The 17,257-nt window shown below is 35.1% G+C and overlaps 1 protein-coding gene across 1 annotated transcript in view; it reads right to left on the bottom strand.

Moving 5' to 3' along the window:
- The window catches only part of LOC106090904 (glutathione-specific gamma-glutamylcyclotransferase 1), a 30,095-nt gene extending 13,124 nt beyond the window's left edge, over window positions 1-16,971 (bottom strand). The window contains exon 1 of the mRNA XM_013257257.2: window positions 15,772-16,971. Coding sequence (XP_013112711.1) covers window positions 15,772-16,062 — 291 coding nt within the window. The 5' untranslated portion in view covers window positions 16,063-16,971. The remainder of the gene's footprint in view (window positions 1-15,771) is intronic.
- Between the last annotated feature and the right edge of the window lie 286 nt (window positions 16,972-17,257).

Raw genomic sequence — 17,257 nt, 5'->3', positions numbered from 1 at the left:
ATATCGGTTTATATGGGAGCCATATAAGGTTATAGACCGATTTGGACCGTACTTAGTACAGTTTTTGGAATTCATAAGAGAACACTACATGCAAAATTTCAGCCAAATCGGACAAAAATTACATCTCGTAAGGGTTCAAGAAGTCGAATCGGGAGATCGGTTTATATGGAAGCTGTATCAGGAATAGGCCGTACATTGCACAGTTTTTGGAAATCACAGTCTGCAAAATTTTAGCTAAATCGGAAAAAAATTTGCTTTTCAGGGACTCAAGAAGTCAAATCGAGAAATCGGTTTATATGAAAGCTATTGTATATCTAAATCTGAACCAAAATTGTGTCTTCCAGAGGCTCAAGAATTTAAATCGGGATATCGGTTTATATGGGAGCTATATCAGGTTAAAGACCGATTTTTTGGAAGTAATAAAAGAACACCACGAGCAAAATTTCAGCCAAATCGGACAAAAACTGCTTGTACCAGGGGCTGAAGAAGTCAAATCGGATATGGCCCATTTGCAATCCCTAACGACCTACATCGATATTTAGTATATTTGCAAAACTTCAAGCGGCTGGCTTTACGCATTCGACCTCTATGGTGATTTCGACAGACAGACGGACGGACATGGCTAGATCGGTTCAGAACGACGAGACGATCAAGAATATGTATACGTTATGGGGTCTTAGACGAATATTTCGAGTTGTTACAAACGGAATGACTAGATTAGTACACTCCCACCCTATGGTGGTGGGTATAAAAAAAATTAATTATTCTCATTGACAAATTAGCTGGACTTTCGGCAGCTTAGGAGAAACAAACAAAAATAAATAAAAAAATAATCAAAAAATAGTTTAAAAAAATAAAAAAAATCATACAAAAATAAAAAAAAAATTAAAAAAAATATTTAAATTATTATTAAATTATTTTAAAAGGAATAATTATGAAAATTAAAAAAATTGTTAAAAAACGGACACGTTTATAAAAAAATAAATACATTAGAAATCACAAATAAATGAAACATTTAAAAGAAAAAAACATATAAAGTTTAACATATAGGTTTAACATAAATGTAAAAAAAAAACAAAGAAATAAATAAAAAAGATTCAATATTTTTAAGTAAAAAAAGAAAAAAAAGTACTTTGATTCTTCCAGGATTCGAATCTAGGTCCCGGCCAAGCTCTGCTGAATTTTTTAATTTTTAAGTTTTTTGCTTGTTAGGGCGAAGAACCTAGGCACACGGAACAACAGCGAGAGCCGTTGCCGTTGTTTTGCGTTCGAAACCATCAATACAACTTCCAACAGATGCACAGAATCATTTTTTTTTTTTTTTTTTTTAATTCATTTTTATTAATGCTTTCTATCTTAGTATAGATATTTACATTATTATCGACATTATTTTGTATATTATAATTACTAATGGTGCCAACCCAGTGGTTGGCCCACGTATAAAATTTATTTATGCATCATTAAAGTGGAGTTAAAAATTTACAGTAGGTCTTGCGGTGCTTTTCTTTTGAGCCGCTTAAATGTTTCAGTGTTCCTCATCAGGTTTGTTGCTAGTGGGTTTGGATGTTGTTGAATTCTCAATTTATAATTTTGGAGTTGTGACAATACTTCTTCCTGGACAGTTTTTATATTTAATTCCTCGTGTAGTCGCTTATTAGTTATGTAGTATGGTGCACCTGCAATTTTGCGTAATGTTTTTGATTGTAGTTGCTGTAGTAGTTTGATTGTTGTATGTGAAGCGGTTCCCCATAGCTGGATACCGTATGTCCAGATTGGTTTTATAATGCATTTGTATATAAGTATCTTATTTTCTAAGGATAACTTGGAAATTGGTCCAATCAGAAAATTCATTTTTTGTAGTTGTATATCACAAGCTTTTCTTTTTATTTTTATGTGCGTTTTCCAAGTTAGTTTCTTGTCCAAGTATAGTCCCAGATATTTCGCCTCATTCGCCTGCGGGAGTTGGACTTCATTCATTTGAACTGGAGGGCAGTTTCCGTGGTTAAGTGTGAATGTTACGTGTATAGACTTAGTTTCATTTGGTTTTATACGCCAGTGTTTCAGCCACTCGCACAAAGTATTTAGGTAGGTTTGAAGCATATTGCTTGCTATTTGTGGATTTTTATTAACAGCTAGCACAGCGGTGTCATCAGCGAATGTACCCACCACTGCGTTCTCTGTCTGTGGTAGATCAGATGTGAACAAGATATATAAGATTGGGCCCATCACACTCCCCTGTGGTACCCCAGCTCTGACAGATTTTAAATCACTCATTTCATCGGCCTCTTGGACGAAGAACATTCTTTTTTGAATATATGATTTAATTAATAGATAGTAATTTATTGGAAGAAGTTTCCTTGCCTTGTAGAGAAGACCCTCATGCCATACCTTGTCAAAGGCTTGCGAGATGTCTAAAAATGCGGAAGTACAGTACTGCTTTGATTCAAATGCAGAATTTATGGTTTCCACTAATCTGTGGATTTGTTCAGTAGTCCCGTGATTCTTTCTAAATCCGAATTGATGATTTGGTATCAAGTTATTTTCCTCAATTATTGGCATTAGTCTCTTAAGAAATAGAGATTCGAATACCTTTGAAATTATTGGCAGTAGGCTTATTGGTCGATATGATTTGACTTGATCGGATGGTTTTCCAGTTTTCTGGATCATTGTGACTTGGGCAACTTTCCATTGGGGCGGAATGAAGCAGCGCTTTAAACAGGCATTGAATATGAACGTAATGAAGTCAGTACCTTCTTTAGGGAGTTCTTTGAGTATTTTAGGGGTTATTAAGTCATAGCCAGGAGCCTTACCAGGTTTTAGAATCTTTATTGCATGTGAGACTTCGGCTTTTGAAATTTTCTTTATTGGCAGGTCAAGCTGATGAGGTTCATTTAAGAAAGTTTCCAAGCATTTGGGCGGTTCTTCCGAGCTATTTGGGGTGAAAACATCGTATAAATGATTGGCAAATGTGTAGGCTTTTTCTAAGTTGCTTTTTGTCCACGAGTTACCAGACTTTCGAATTGGGTAATTGATTTTTGGCTCATTTTTGAGTTTTTTCGTGATTTTCCATAGAGAATAGTCTGTTGACTTTGTTGGCCCAAGATTTTGGATTTCTTGTTCAATATGGTTATTATCTACGCATTTTAATAACTTTTGCAAATCTGCAGTTGCTTTATTAAGTTTTCGTTTGTTCTCTGGTGATTTTGTTTTTTGCCAACGTTTTTTCGCCTTGCGCTTTTCTTTAACTTTTCTCTGTATAAAGGCAGGGTATTTGTATGATTCTATGAAACTTTTCTTGGGTGTAGAGTTCCATGAAGCGCTCTGTATAGTTTGCACTAGGTGGTCTACGGCGTAAGAAATGTCTTGATCTGATTTTAAAGGTAAATTTTGATGTAATGTTTTGCTGACTAGGTAACGAAAATAATGCCAGTTAGTCTTATTATTGTGAAGTTTACATTTTTGATCTTGGGGTATATGCTGTGCGTGCAATGATAGAAAGACTGGTGTGTGATCAGAAGACAGATCGTGGCTTGAAAAACATTTTTCGGAGCCAGCTGAAATCCCTTTGGAAACGCAGAAATCTATAAGATCTGGGGTTTTATTCAGATCTGACGGCCAATATGTTGGAGAATATGGTGAAATAACCCGAAGATTAAGTTCTTTTATAGCCCAGTATAACTGTCGGCCTTTCGGCGTATTAAGACGTGATCCCCATATTGTGTGCTTGGCATTGTAGTCTCCACAAGCTATGAATTTGCTTCCTAATGTCTTAAAGAAATTAATATAATTTTCTTTTTTGATGGTATGTTTTGGTGGACTATAGATTGATGACACTGTTAAAGGTCCTTGCATGCTTTCTACTATGATGTTTGTTGCCTGAATTATATCGGAGCTGTAGTGGGTTCCTTGGTGATGCTTAATGGATTGCTTTATCAAGATTCCTGAACCACCACGTGCCATTCCAGATGGGTGCATAACGTGGTAAAAATCGTATTGGGGGATACAAAAGTGATGCTTGCTGGTAAAATGTGTCTCTGACACAAGAAGTATGTCTATTTGATTAGAAGACAAAAAGTTTTTCACTTCTAAGGTATGTTGTGCCAGACCGTTGGCATTCCAGAACACTATATTAAGAAAGTTCATTATTAGATTTGTGTTAATTTTGAAGTTAGACTCATAAGAAGGCTTGTCATCTGCTGCATAAGTGTTCCTAAATTGCTTAACATTTCATGTATTTCGGATACTTGCGGACTTCGATCCGTTTGAAGATTTTGTGGCTGAATTTGGGTGTTTTGTTGTGAGGTTTGCGGAAAATCTGTTCTTCTAGCAGCGCTTGAATATGTGGGGTTCGTCGTCAAAGTTCGGGTTTCAGGCTGTTGACTCTCTCTCGTGTTTCTAAGAGAGGGGTAATGTTGGGAGTAAATTTGCTTATAAATTGAACATCCTTTATAATTTGCTGGGTGATTACCATTACATAAGGCGCACTTTACCTCGTCTGCCCAGTTTTTGCGTTCGCATGATTTTGATTCATGGTGTCCAGCACACTTAATGCAGACTGATTTTTTCTTGCAATATGACTTTGTATGGCCGTATTGTTGACAGTTTGAGCATTGAGGGACTATTTTCTTAGGACGCGGAGGCTCAAATCTAATAACGCATGACATAAGTTTTGTTACGGAATATATATCTTTATTGTTGGGCTTGGTGCTCAATTCGACCTCAAACAGAGGAAGCGGAACCTTTGTATAACGACTTCTTATATTCCATATATTTTTGACTTCATGTCCAAGTTGGGAGAGCTCGTTTTTCAAGTCGTCTATATTTGCTGTTGAGTGCATATTTCGCAAGATTACTTTAAATCCCCTTTCAGATTTTGGTTTGTAAGTAAAGAACTCAGTGTTTTTCTTTTCTAGTTCACCAATAATTTTTTTATAAGTTTCGTGGTCTTTTGGCATTATCTTGACCTGTTCATTTCGCAGGGTTTTTATTTCAAATTGGTTTGGAACAGTTTGTTTTAGCATGGATATTAAAGGTTGTATGTTAGCAACCTTCTCAACAAATATAGGCGGAGGTTTGTAAAGAATTTGAGGCGGATTAGAGTTGGGTTGAGACCCGTCGTCATTATCCAGATCCGCATATTGGTTGGCAGTTTGAGGAGTCTTACTCAACCAATATTTTTGGGTAGTGGCTTGTTTTTTGGTGTTATTATTAATAACATGCTCTGGGCTTTCGTTTGCTCGCTTGTTTCGTCTGACTGTTTGCCATTCGTAGGGCGATGCTACTGCACTGTTGCAGTTTTCGGAAGAATTTGGAGGTTGAGAATCAAAACGACCTATTTCTTGTTGGAGCTCTTCTTCATCTGTCTCAAATGATTCAGTTTGCTTGTTGAGTTTGAACTTTAAAGATTCAACATCTCTTTGGAGTTGACCACAAAGCCTTTCATATCTTTCATTCCTTTCAGACAGTTCGGCGTTTATCTTTTCTAGTTCTTGTAATTTGTTCAAGCGGAAAGAGCCAATGCTGTTGCGGGGGGTTAATGACCCTGTATTCATAGTGTATTTGATCTAACACCGGGTGACTCACGTCGATAATTCAGTACTAGTGTATAGCAAGGACACACACCATTTATACTACATTATCCAACCGATATAGATCTCGACAACTACTTTCAGATGCAACCCTGTTAAATAAGGTGTTGGGTAAATGCAACTCGTAGCCAGTATTTGGGTAGAAGAGAACAGCTGATACCGTCAAATTTATTGACAAAGTATACTGCTGACAGACCGTGATATTTGTCTCTGTTGTTCCTTCCAGTGGATTTTTTATTAATTTATTGCCTTTGGGCTTAATTTAAAACGAAGTTAATTTGTAAATTGCGTGTCACTCACCGCCGTTTACGTCTATAATTGAGTGAAGGGGTGTTCCTGAGGAATCCAGCTCCAATACAACAACCATCCACTTACAACAAAACGCCTCCAACAGTGATGTATGTTTGTTTTTGTCGCAGCAACCAGAAACACGTCCGTCCGGTAAGAAAGGACAAATATCATTTGTACCACGAAAATAGTGTAATTGTCACAGAAAAAAAGTCTGTCATAACACAAAAAACGCATGCATTGGGAAGAAGTACAGCTTATAGACATGCTTGTCGAGCGTGGTTATTGTATCATAGAATACAACATACCAACGCACGGCCCTTGAAGCAAAGAAAATCTTCGGTCATTGAGCTCGTTTCGAAAGAGAAACCAACAAAAAATAGAAAAATAATTAATACATACAAATTTATAACTTAATAAATAGAACGAAAAAGCTAACAAAAACAGAAACAAAGTAATAAAACAAAATAATAAAAAATAATAATTGTAAAAAAGTAGAAAATATATTCAAATCTTCAAAAAAAAAAAAACAATTAAATAAAACTCAAAAAGTACTTAAACATGTAAAAAAAAATTTAAAAAAATTTAAATTTGACAATGAGAATCAATTTAGCTTGAATTTTTGCTGTTTAGGAGAAAAACAAAACATTATTAAAAAAATAATGAAATAATACTAAGAAAAGAATAATAAAAATTAAAAAATAATTAAACAAAATAGTTAAAAAAAAAATTCAAAAATTAATTAAAGAAAAGTAAAAAATCTAATTAAAAAAATGGTTTAAATAAGAAATAATTAGTAAAATTAAAAAAAAATTAAAATAAAAAAAATAAATTAAAAAAAATGATTAAAAAATAAATAATAAATTATAAATTTATTAATTATTTATTTTTGAATCATTTTTTAATTTTATTTTTATTTATTTTTTATTTTAACATAAATATTAAAAACAAACACAACAAAAAAGAAATAAAAAGTTAAATATTTTTAAAAATATTAAAAAAAAAATAAAAGACTTTGACTCTTCAAGGATTCGAACCTGGATCCCCAAAGATGTATGCACATAAATAACCTGCTTCATATAAACATTATTAGCACACCCTGTGAACATGAAACCTTTTGTTAGGGTACAAAGCATTAAAAATGTACCATTTTTTGGATGTGTAAGTTTGTCATAACAGCATGGTTGTTCTTTACATTGCATATGTTATAATAAATAACACATCCGTATGTAGCGGCAATAACAACTTAGAACTTTGTCAACTATGGACAATAATTCTATCTATCTATCAAAATAATTTTGTTTCCAGGCGATAAATCAATAACTCACTGCATAATCACTTCATAAATTTTTATATGACATAGGTATTTTTAAAACTTTATGAATACAATTCGATTACAATTAGATTTCCACTTTTGTGACTTAATGGGGCATTTAAGTACTTGCAGATAACGAGACATGGGGAAAGTTTGTATTTTAAATTTATTGCCTGAATCTTACTACTACTATCTATTAATACCATCCCGTGAGCATTATAAATTAAGTAAAAAAATCAAAATAAGTTTCATTAGACAGTTAAGTGTCATATTGTTATAAAATACTATTTTCTTTGTTTTAGTTCAGATGGTAACTAAACAAATAAATAGGGGGAATATATTTGCTCGAAAAATCACGAAAAGGAAATGTGTTTTTTTATACCCACCACTATAGGATGGAGGTTTACTAATCTAGTCGTTCCGTTAGTAAAACTTTGAAATATTGATCTGCGGCCCCACAAAGTATATTCTGGATCGTCTCGTCATTCCGAGTCTATCTAGCCATGTCTGTCCGTAAGTATGTCGAGATCATTATAGCGGTCGAACGCGTAAAGCTAGCCATTTTTGCATAGATACTTCTTATTGATGTAGGTCATTGTACAGAGGAAAAAAATAACTCGATGAAACTTTAAATTCTCAACGAATTTTTTTGACTTTCAACAAATTCTTTAGTTGAGGTAGTTGTAAAAATGGGTGTACTGCCATGTAGAGCAGAAAACTCCCATTCCAGTCATGACTTGCAACCAAAGGTCGGCCAAAAAAAAAAAATTATTTTTTCACTTTTTATTTGTTTCTCTTTCGAGACGAGCTCAATGATCGGAGATGCAAATGGAAAAGGAAAGCCAAGAAAGCAACACACACCAACCACTATGGGACGCGTTTCATCTTTGGTTAGAAGACTTTTCAACCATTTTAGGTGTGATGGCTTCAAGGGCCGTGTGTTGGTATTTTGTATTTGAATCGTATTAATAGCGAAAACGCATCTATGATACAATTAGCACATTGACCACGCTCGACAACTCTGTCTATTAGCTGTACTTTTCCTAATGCATGTATTCTTTTTATGTAACGACAAACATTCTTTCTGTGACAAATTTCACTTCATCCGTACTACACATAATTTTGGGCATCTGTTGGAAGTTGTTTTGATGGCTTCGAACGCTAAGACAACGGCAATAGCTCTCGCTGTTGCTCCGTGTGCCCAGGTTCGTGTGTCTGGGCTCTGCCGGCCAGGATTTTATTTTAGGATTTCGGCATAAGAAAATAAGAATTTCGTATTCAGAAAAAAACATTTTAGAGTGAGTTTTACCTTATTTTTAATTTAATTAATTGAGACACTGGTTACTGTGCAGCAGTACTTATTGATTTATTTTATCATAAAGAAGATGATGTCGGTAGGCTAGAGGATGCATGTAAGAGTACATGAGATCACGAGTTCTCAATACCAAAATTATTAAAATTTGTTTTTAATGGTAATAGTAGAGAGTGACAGAGAAAAAATCGATAGCAGCAGTAAAACGAACAAGGCAAATCGGCGCGAGCCGAACAAAGAAAACAAAAACACCACCACCTGAAGCAAAGCACATGCCTACAATGGTGGTTAGATGGGTTTTTGCCTTGCTTATGGATATATTTTTGTTGTTGTTATATGTTGGCTTGCTAAGTGTGCCTTTCAACAACAAATTTGTACTTTGGATCGTTGAGATTTAAAATAAATTGTTGCAGGAAAATTAACAATTTTCGTAGTTATTTTTTTCGATCAAAGTTGTTTTTCAAAATTATTTTTATCTGTGTGGGGATTGCAAATGGGCCATATCGGTTCAGATTTGGATATACACTGTCAGACAAAATAAAGCGCGGTTTTAAATTATTTGATTGAAACATATATTTGTTGTTTTCAAATGTTTATATATTGTAGTTTTATTTTTAATTCGGTTAATATTTCATTTAATAATGAACTTAACATTGTATTCTTACTTTATATTTTCTATTTATAATACAAACTATATGGCACATAAGGAATTTCAAATAAATATTATAAAAAATTAAATAACTTTAAAATTTAGAACGAAGTTGCTCCACCTTTGTTATTTATGACTTCTCTCAATCTTTTCGGCATACTTAAAGCAAGGTTCTTCCAAGTTTTTGTAGGAATTGCCCTACATTCATTTTGCTTTTTTCCCAAAATGTTTGAAGGTTTGATCTGGATTCCATCGGGATTTTGTAATCTAAGATAGCCCAAGGATGCTCTATGAGGTTTCAGGATCAGGACTTTGAGCAGACCATTCTATTTTTTTAACGTTAACTTTCTTCAAAATATTTTTTTGCAACCTTGTGTGCTTGGGGTCGTTGTCTTCTTGAAAGATTGACGCCCCCCAAGCCCATTTCCTCCGCACTGCTATTAAGATTTTCTTCCAAAATATTTACATAGTGCTCTCCAGTCATTTTAGAGTCAATTTTTACGAGCCTACCAACTCCTGAAGAGGAAAAACGTCCCCACGCCATGAGGCTTCCTCCACCATGTTTTACAGTATGTATTGGTTGGTTTTTTTCGATTTTAGCCTTTGTGTTGGTTCACACCACACTCTTTTCCGATTTTTGCAATTTTTTAGTTCATATTTTGACTCGTCTGTACAAATAACTTTATTCCAAAATTATTCAGGCATATTCACATACTTTTTTGCAAAGGTCGATCTTTTTTTTCTATTGGCTGCTCGTAGGAGAGGTTTTTTCTTAGCAAAATCACTTTTTAAACCCCTTTCATTAAGTCTTCCTTGGACAGTTCGAGTTGAAATATTTAATTCCAGCTTCTCTTTTATATCTCTGGCTGTCGTAAAATAACTTATCTTTGCTAGAATTGCAATATGATCATCCCCAAGCTTCCTCGTCTTGGGCTACGACTTCCTATATCCGTGCCAAGTATGATCTAAATAGGTCTATAAACAGATATAGCCCCTATATAAACCGAGCCCCGGATTTGACTTTTTATGCCCTTAAAAGCTTAAATTTTCATACGATTTGGCTGAAAATTAGAATAAAGACTTGAATTATGATTTCCAGCATCCATGCCAAGTATGACCCAAATCGGTATATAAACAGATATAGCTCGCATATAAAACGATCCCCGGATTTGACTTCTTCAGCCCTTAGAAGTCTCAATTTTCATCCGATTTGGCTGAAATTTGAAACAAAAACTTGGGTTATGACTTCCAGCATTCATGCCAAGTATGATCTGAGTCGGTCTATAAACAGATACAGCTCCCATATAAACCGATCCCCGATTTGACTTCTTCAGCCCTTAGAAGCCTCAATTTTCATCCCATTTGGTTGAAAGTTGGAATAATGACTTGAATTATGATTTCCAGCATCTATGCCAAGTATGATCCGAATCAGTCTATTAACAGATATAGCCCCCATATAACCGATCCCCGGATTTGACTTCTTCAGCCCTTCGAAGCCAATATTTTCACCTGATTGGCCCAAAAATAGTGTTTAAAATGAAAATGTAAAATGTTTTTTATTTAGATTTTTATTTTATTAAGATTTCGAGTCTTTAAGTTACATGCATACAATGAAAATGCAAAATGTTTTTTATTTAGATTTTTCTTTTATTAAGATTTCGAGTCTTTAAGTTACATGCATACAATTCTGGGGACCCAGGTTCTAATCACCAATGTGTCAAATATTTTTTAAATTATTTTTTTCATTTTTATTATTTTTGGTATTTGTTATTGTTTTATATTTTTTAGCGTTTATTAATAGTTTTCAGTTTTTGTTATATTGGGTTGCCCAAAAAGTAATTGCGGATTTTTCATATAGTCGGCGTTGACAAATTTTTTCACAGCTTGGGACTCTGTAGTTGAATTCTTTCTTCTGTCAGTTATCAGCTGTTACTTTTAGCTTGATTTAGAAAAAATGTGTAAAAAAAAGTATATTTGATTAAAGTTCATTCTAAGTTTTATTAAAAATGCATTGACTTGCTTTTAAAAAATCCGCAATTACTTTTTGGGCAACCCAATATGTTTTTTGTTTTTTATTTGGATTTTTTTTTTTTTGGTTTTCCTTAAGTTTTTTTTATTTTTTTTTTGTTTTCCTTGAGTTTTTGTTTTGTTTGTTTTTATTACAATATATTATTATATATTAATATATAATATATATTTTTTTAAATTTTTTTTGTAATTATACTGATTTTTTTGCAAATTTCAAATTTAGCCCATGAACATTGCACTAAGGAACAGGGGCAAAAATTTCACATATCATAGGGTGCAGTCCGATTCAAGTTTAAGCTCAATGATAAGGGGCCTCCTTTTTATAGCCGAGTGCGAACGGCGTGCCGCAGTGCGACACCTCTTTGGAGAGAAGTTTTACATGGCATAGTACCTCACAAATGTTGCCAACATTAGGAGGGGACCGTTGAAAAATTTTTCTGATGGTTTCCCCAGGATTCGAACGCAGGCGTCATAGACGGACATGCTAACCTCTGCGCTATGGTGGCCTCCGCTGATTTTTTTAGAGATTAATTTTATTAAAATTTGGTCTTTAATGTTTAAAGTCTCATTAAAAGCAATTAAAATTCGATATCACATCCCTAAATGGCGGCGTAATTTCCATCTACTGACACTAGGGTATGCTGCTTTGATTAATGTTAAATTTTGTTTTATTTATTACTTCTCTTTGAGAACTACTCTGTTGTAAACAAATTGATATTCATTACAATATTGCTGTACCACCACCAGCAATACAATGCAATTGCGATTTATTATCAATCGATAATGCACGAGCATCACTATCCACCCATAGAAAAGTAGAACTAAACACGTTGTGTGGGAATACGAACTGTGGGGGCATATGTAAACAAATTGAAAACGTGTGCAGAAAAAAAATTAAATAATAGGTAGAACGTCAAAAGTTATTGTGTCATTCGGGTAGAAAAAAAAGAGCTGTGAAAATAAGTTACAGAAAGGCAACGAATGACGAGGAAAATGTTTATTGCTGTTGAAAAATAGAAATTGCACAAATTTCTTAGGGTGGATAAAATGGAAAGTTTTTCATGGTTAGCGTAAATTCAATAAATTATTTTTTAAATTAATTTAAGAAAAGGTGGGTGCTCAGATACTTAATTTTATACGGTCAACAATGTCAGTTTGTAGTCTACTCCTAAAACCCTTTTATTTGCTACCAACATTGACGGTCCTTTAGGTACTTGGCCCAAAAAGTTGGACATCGAATTCGTACACTGCTCTCAAATATCTTGAGTTTGAACCCCATATTGATATAATTAGGTTACATGTCCGTTAAGTCCTTTTGGGTTTAACAATCTCTGAAAGATGAATCCATATTTAAATGTTTGGTTGATACCATACTACTGAAACCCTCGCAATTGAGTGCTTACTTATCACGATCGTGGTTTTAGAGGCTGGGATGACACGCAGGCACATGACGATATTGCTTTGATCACCCCTTTCATCGCATTACCTCTAACAACCCCAAGGTTAGGTTGAAAAGAGGGTGCAGATATTAATCCGCCCCATGCCACTATGGACATAAGGAAAATGCTCCAACGTCTTATCATCCCCGCATGCCCTACACATGCTATCACTTGCCGCACCAATTTTACATAAGTGAGTTCGTAGTCCTATGTGTCCCGTCATGATACCAATAGCTATACTGACCTCCTTCTTACTTCCTTTCAGTAATAGCCCCGTCTTCTCACGATCTAGATCCCCCCATAGGATTTTCGCCGTTCTGCCGACCGTTTCGCCGTTCCACAGGGTTGCATGCGCATTCGACGCCCACGTCCTTAACTCGGACTGCGTCGACCCGAAAGGCTTCGGGTTAACCAAGTTTATTGACGGCTGTCTTCTGGCCATCACTGACAAATCGTCTGCCCTTTCATTCCCCCTTATTCCGTTATGGCCCGGAACCCAAACAACATGTTCACACTCGACGTCCTTGCGTTAGCACCACACAACATCACGCATTACGTGATCACCCGGATCTTCTCGATTGCATTTGTTGAGTTCTTTTCGGGTATCTCTTTTTAGGGAAACAAAGGATAAAAGAAAATGATTGCTATGCTATTGGAGATATATCAAGTTATGGTCCGATTCGGACCATAATTGAATTGAATATTGGAGGAGTAGAAGTCAGTGTGTAAAATGTCATCCAATTTGAATAAGAATTGCGTCCTTAGGGGCTCAAGAAGGAAAAAAGGGAGATTGGTTTATAAAGGAGCTGTATAGGCTAAAGACCTATTCAGACCATATTTGACACGTATGTTGAAGGTCATGGGAGACGCAATTTTACAGAATTTCAGCCAAATCGGATAATAACAGCGCCCTCTAGAGGCTAAAGAGGTCAAGATCCCACATCGTTTTATATGACAGCTATATCAGGTTATCAACTATACTTAGTACAGTTGTTGGAAGTCATAACAAAACACGTCGTTAAATTTTCAGCCAAATTGGACAAGAATGGCGCCCTCTAGTGGCTCAAGAAGTTAAAATCCAAGATCGGTTTATATGGCAGTTATATCAAAACATGGACCGATAAGGCCCATTTACAATCCCAACCGACCTACACTAGTAAGAATTAGTTGTGCAAAATTTCAAGCGCCTGATTTACTCCTTCGATAGTTAGTGTGCTTTCGACAGACAGACGGACGGACAGGCCTAGATCGACTTAAAATGCCATGACGATCAGGAATATATATATATATATATATATATATATATATATATATATATATATATATATATATATATATATATATTTTATGGAGACGAATATTGCGAGGAGTTACAAACAGAATAACGTAAGTAGTGCACTCCCATCCTATGGTGGAGGGTATAAAAAGAAATTTCACTTATAGCGCCATGAGTATGATAAAATAAGCCAACATTTTGATCTTTGCCTTTGAGAGTTTTGTCAATTTTGTTCTCTACTCCCTTATAACTTTCATTTGAGCTGCACATTGTCATGGTCGGTAAATATGTCCGATTTAGGGAAGCAGTGTGGTTCGTTGAGCACTTAGCCCTGAAAATAAATCAGCATCGTGTTCTACTTTCAAATATGATTTATTTGAAAACCCATATTGCCATTGGCCTCAAAATTCAAATATCAAATTCGTTTTCTAATCTCAAATACCTTTCATTAAACCCCCTTTTGGTTTGGGATGTGGGCCCTAAAAACTATGGTGAGCCATTCCGTTCTATTTGAGGGTTTTTATGGGGGTGGGACGTCCCTTAGACAGTTGTTCCCGAATATTGAAATGACTTTCGTGGTCTACTCCCAAATACCTTTCATATGAGGCCCATATTTCCATAGTCGGCAAACATGTTCGGTTTGGGGGATGGCGAGGCCACTTAGTGACTTGGCTCTAAAAATATATCTCAGAATCGTGTTATACTATAAAAAACCTCTTATTTGAGCACCATATTGCAATGATCAGCTAATACGTCCTATTTGGGTGGTGTTATTGGGGTAGGATGGCCCCATACATACTTTTCCCGAATATTGACATCCGATTCGTGCTTTACTCCCAAAGACCTTTCATTTGAGACCCATATTGCTATCGTCGTAAATTTGTCTTCCTTGGGGTGTGTTTTTAGGGAGGGGCGGCCCCCCAAACACTTGGTCCCACATTTGGATATCAGATTCGTATTGGGGGTGTTTTGGAGAAGGGATGGACCCGCAGAAACTTGGTCCCACATTTGGATATCAGATTCGTATTCTACTCGCAAATACCTTTCATTTGAGCCCCATAATGCCATGGTTGTTATATATGTCCGATTTTGGGGTGTTTTGGGGGTTGGGGTGTTCCCTCAAACACTTGGTCGGACAATTGGATATCAGATACGTTTTCTTATCCTAAATACCTTTCAGTTTGGTCCCATATTGTGATGATTGGTATACATATATAAATTTGGTAGGCTTTGTGGGTGGGGCGACCCCCCTAAGTATCCTATCCGAAATTTAGATACCATATGTTTGTTCTTAGATTACCATAAGAGATCACACAAAATTTCACATAAATCGCACCACCCATCTCCGAGATCTGGCGTTTCTGAAAATTAGGCCAAAGGGGAGGGTCCGCCGCCCCTTCAAATATCAAAAGACGTAGTACCCTATTTTCACCACGAGATCATTATGCAAATTTCAAGAAAATCGGTTCAGCCGTTTTTGAGTCTATAAGGAACACACAAACAAACACAAATTGATTTTTACATATAAGAAGATTTAACTTTTTATGCAACAATTTCCTCAATTCAATTTTATTTTTTTTTTATTTGATCAACACAATTATTTCTATCTTACTACAAACTACTAAATTTGCTTTTTTTTCAATTTCTTTTATATACTTTCTTTTAATTTCTGTTATTTTTAGTTTTAAAATGTATTGAAGTGATTTAAAAAAATCGCCACGTTTTATTCCTCAAAACAATTTGTTAGAAAAAACAAATCATAATAAATTTAATTTTTTTTTTAAATTTCGACACTTCCCTTTTAAGCATTTTACTGCCGGAATTAAAGCCGATAATTAATTGTCAATAAAAGGAAGAAAACAAAATTCACACTCACCTTTTCCACCGTCCCGCGATGTGTTGTATTGCCTTGCCAGAAACGACGATTATAGCCTCTAATGTAACCGGTTATACATTTGTTGTATTCGAAACCGGGATACCAGCACAATGAACCATAACCGAAAACCCAGCAGTTGGGTTCATTGTTGCCATTCAAGCGATTTGCCGCACTGTTCTCATGTTCGTCCTCGGCAAAGCGTCCATTGACAAAGAGATTTTCAAAATGTAAAGGTAAATTATGTTCAGCACTTGGAGGTGGAGGATACAGGAAATTATTATTGCTGGCCATGATGATCGCGAGATGATTGCGCACGACTTAGGGCAGCTGTCAACTAAGCCTTAGAGATGATTTAGAGGATTTATTGATAATATGAAAGTCTAGCACTCTTTGGGTAGTTGGATGATTGGTGCTACTGAGTGGCCTATAAGCATCTAACGGAATGGTCGTAAGCTTTGGTTGATAAATTGAGCCAAACGTTCTTGCTTTGAGTTTCCTTCTAGTCCAAAGTTTTTTATTCTTTTGTTCACTGTTAAGTGGTTTTTGCTGTTCTTGTGCGAGTAGTCCATGAAATCTGTTGCAAGTCATCGAAGGATTTTTCCAAATTCTTAGGTTTTGTCAGTTTTCTTTTTAAAAAATTTCATCAAATTTCCACTTTTAGTTCATGGAAGATCTTTTGCATTTGATTGACAACATGAAAATGTAGTTCACATTATTTTTCCTTTTTAGCAATTTTGTATTCTCTATATCATTATGTGTGGGCTTCCTTTGGCATTTGGGAAATTTTTGATGAGCTTTTCGTAAATTCTTTTGCTTTGTTTGAGATTTATTTGTCACTTGGCTCATGCATTTCTTTTTTTTACAATAATTTAGGCATTCTGTTTGATTTGCGTCGCACGAATTTCAATTTTTTTTTTGTTCTCGCGGTTCACGAGTTTTCCTCCGGTTGCCAAATTGGGTTGTGTTCTTCGAAATGTATATCTAAAATTAAATGTTTTAATTTTAATTGAATTGAATTTTTTTCTTCCCTCTAGTGTGATAAATTTTTCAAAGGTTGTACTTTTTTTTAACAATGTATTGAGTGATAGTGTTTTTTGTTTTTATTTTTTCTATTAAACACAGCGTTATCGCGTCAAAGATATTTTCCACTTCTGTGAAAGTAGTTCCGTTCCCGGCATCTGATCAAGGGGAACTGATTTCAAAAGTGTTTGCTCGCTTTCAAGTAAACAAAACAAAAACAAAATATTTTGCACCATATTTATGTATGTTTTTGTTGTGGTCTGCTTCTCCTGCCTTTTGCCATTTTGCTTTTGTTTTATTCCTACTGTTTTTTATTTTCGTTTTCATTGAATTTAGTATATGAAGCGTAGTATGGTCACCCTACAATGGAGGGGGGAAGCCTATCTTGTTGTCAAGTCATTTGGTTGGGTTTAGAATGGCTAGACTGACTCTTATATACCCTTCATTCACAGGTTCTTTCACTGAC

Source organism: Stomoxys calcitrans, chromosome 2 (assembly GCF_963082655.1).
Source record: "Stomoxys calcitrans chromosome 2, idStoCalc2.1, whole genome shotgun sequence".
NCBI lineage: Eukaryota > Metazoa > Arthropoda > Insecta > Diptera > Muscidae > Stomoxys > Stomoxys calcitrans.
Note: the sequence above shows the minus strand (reverse complement) of the source record. Positions and strands in the feature narration are given on the sequence as shown.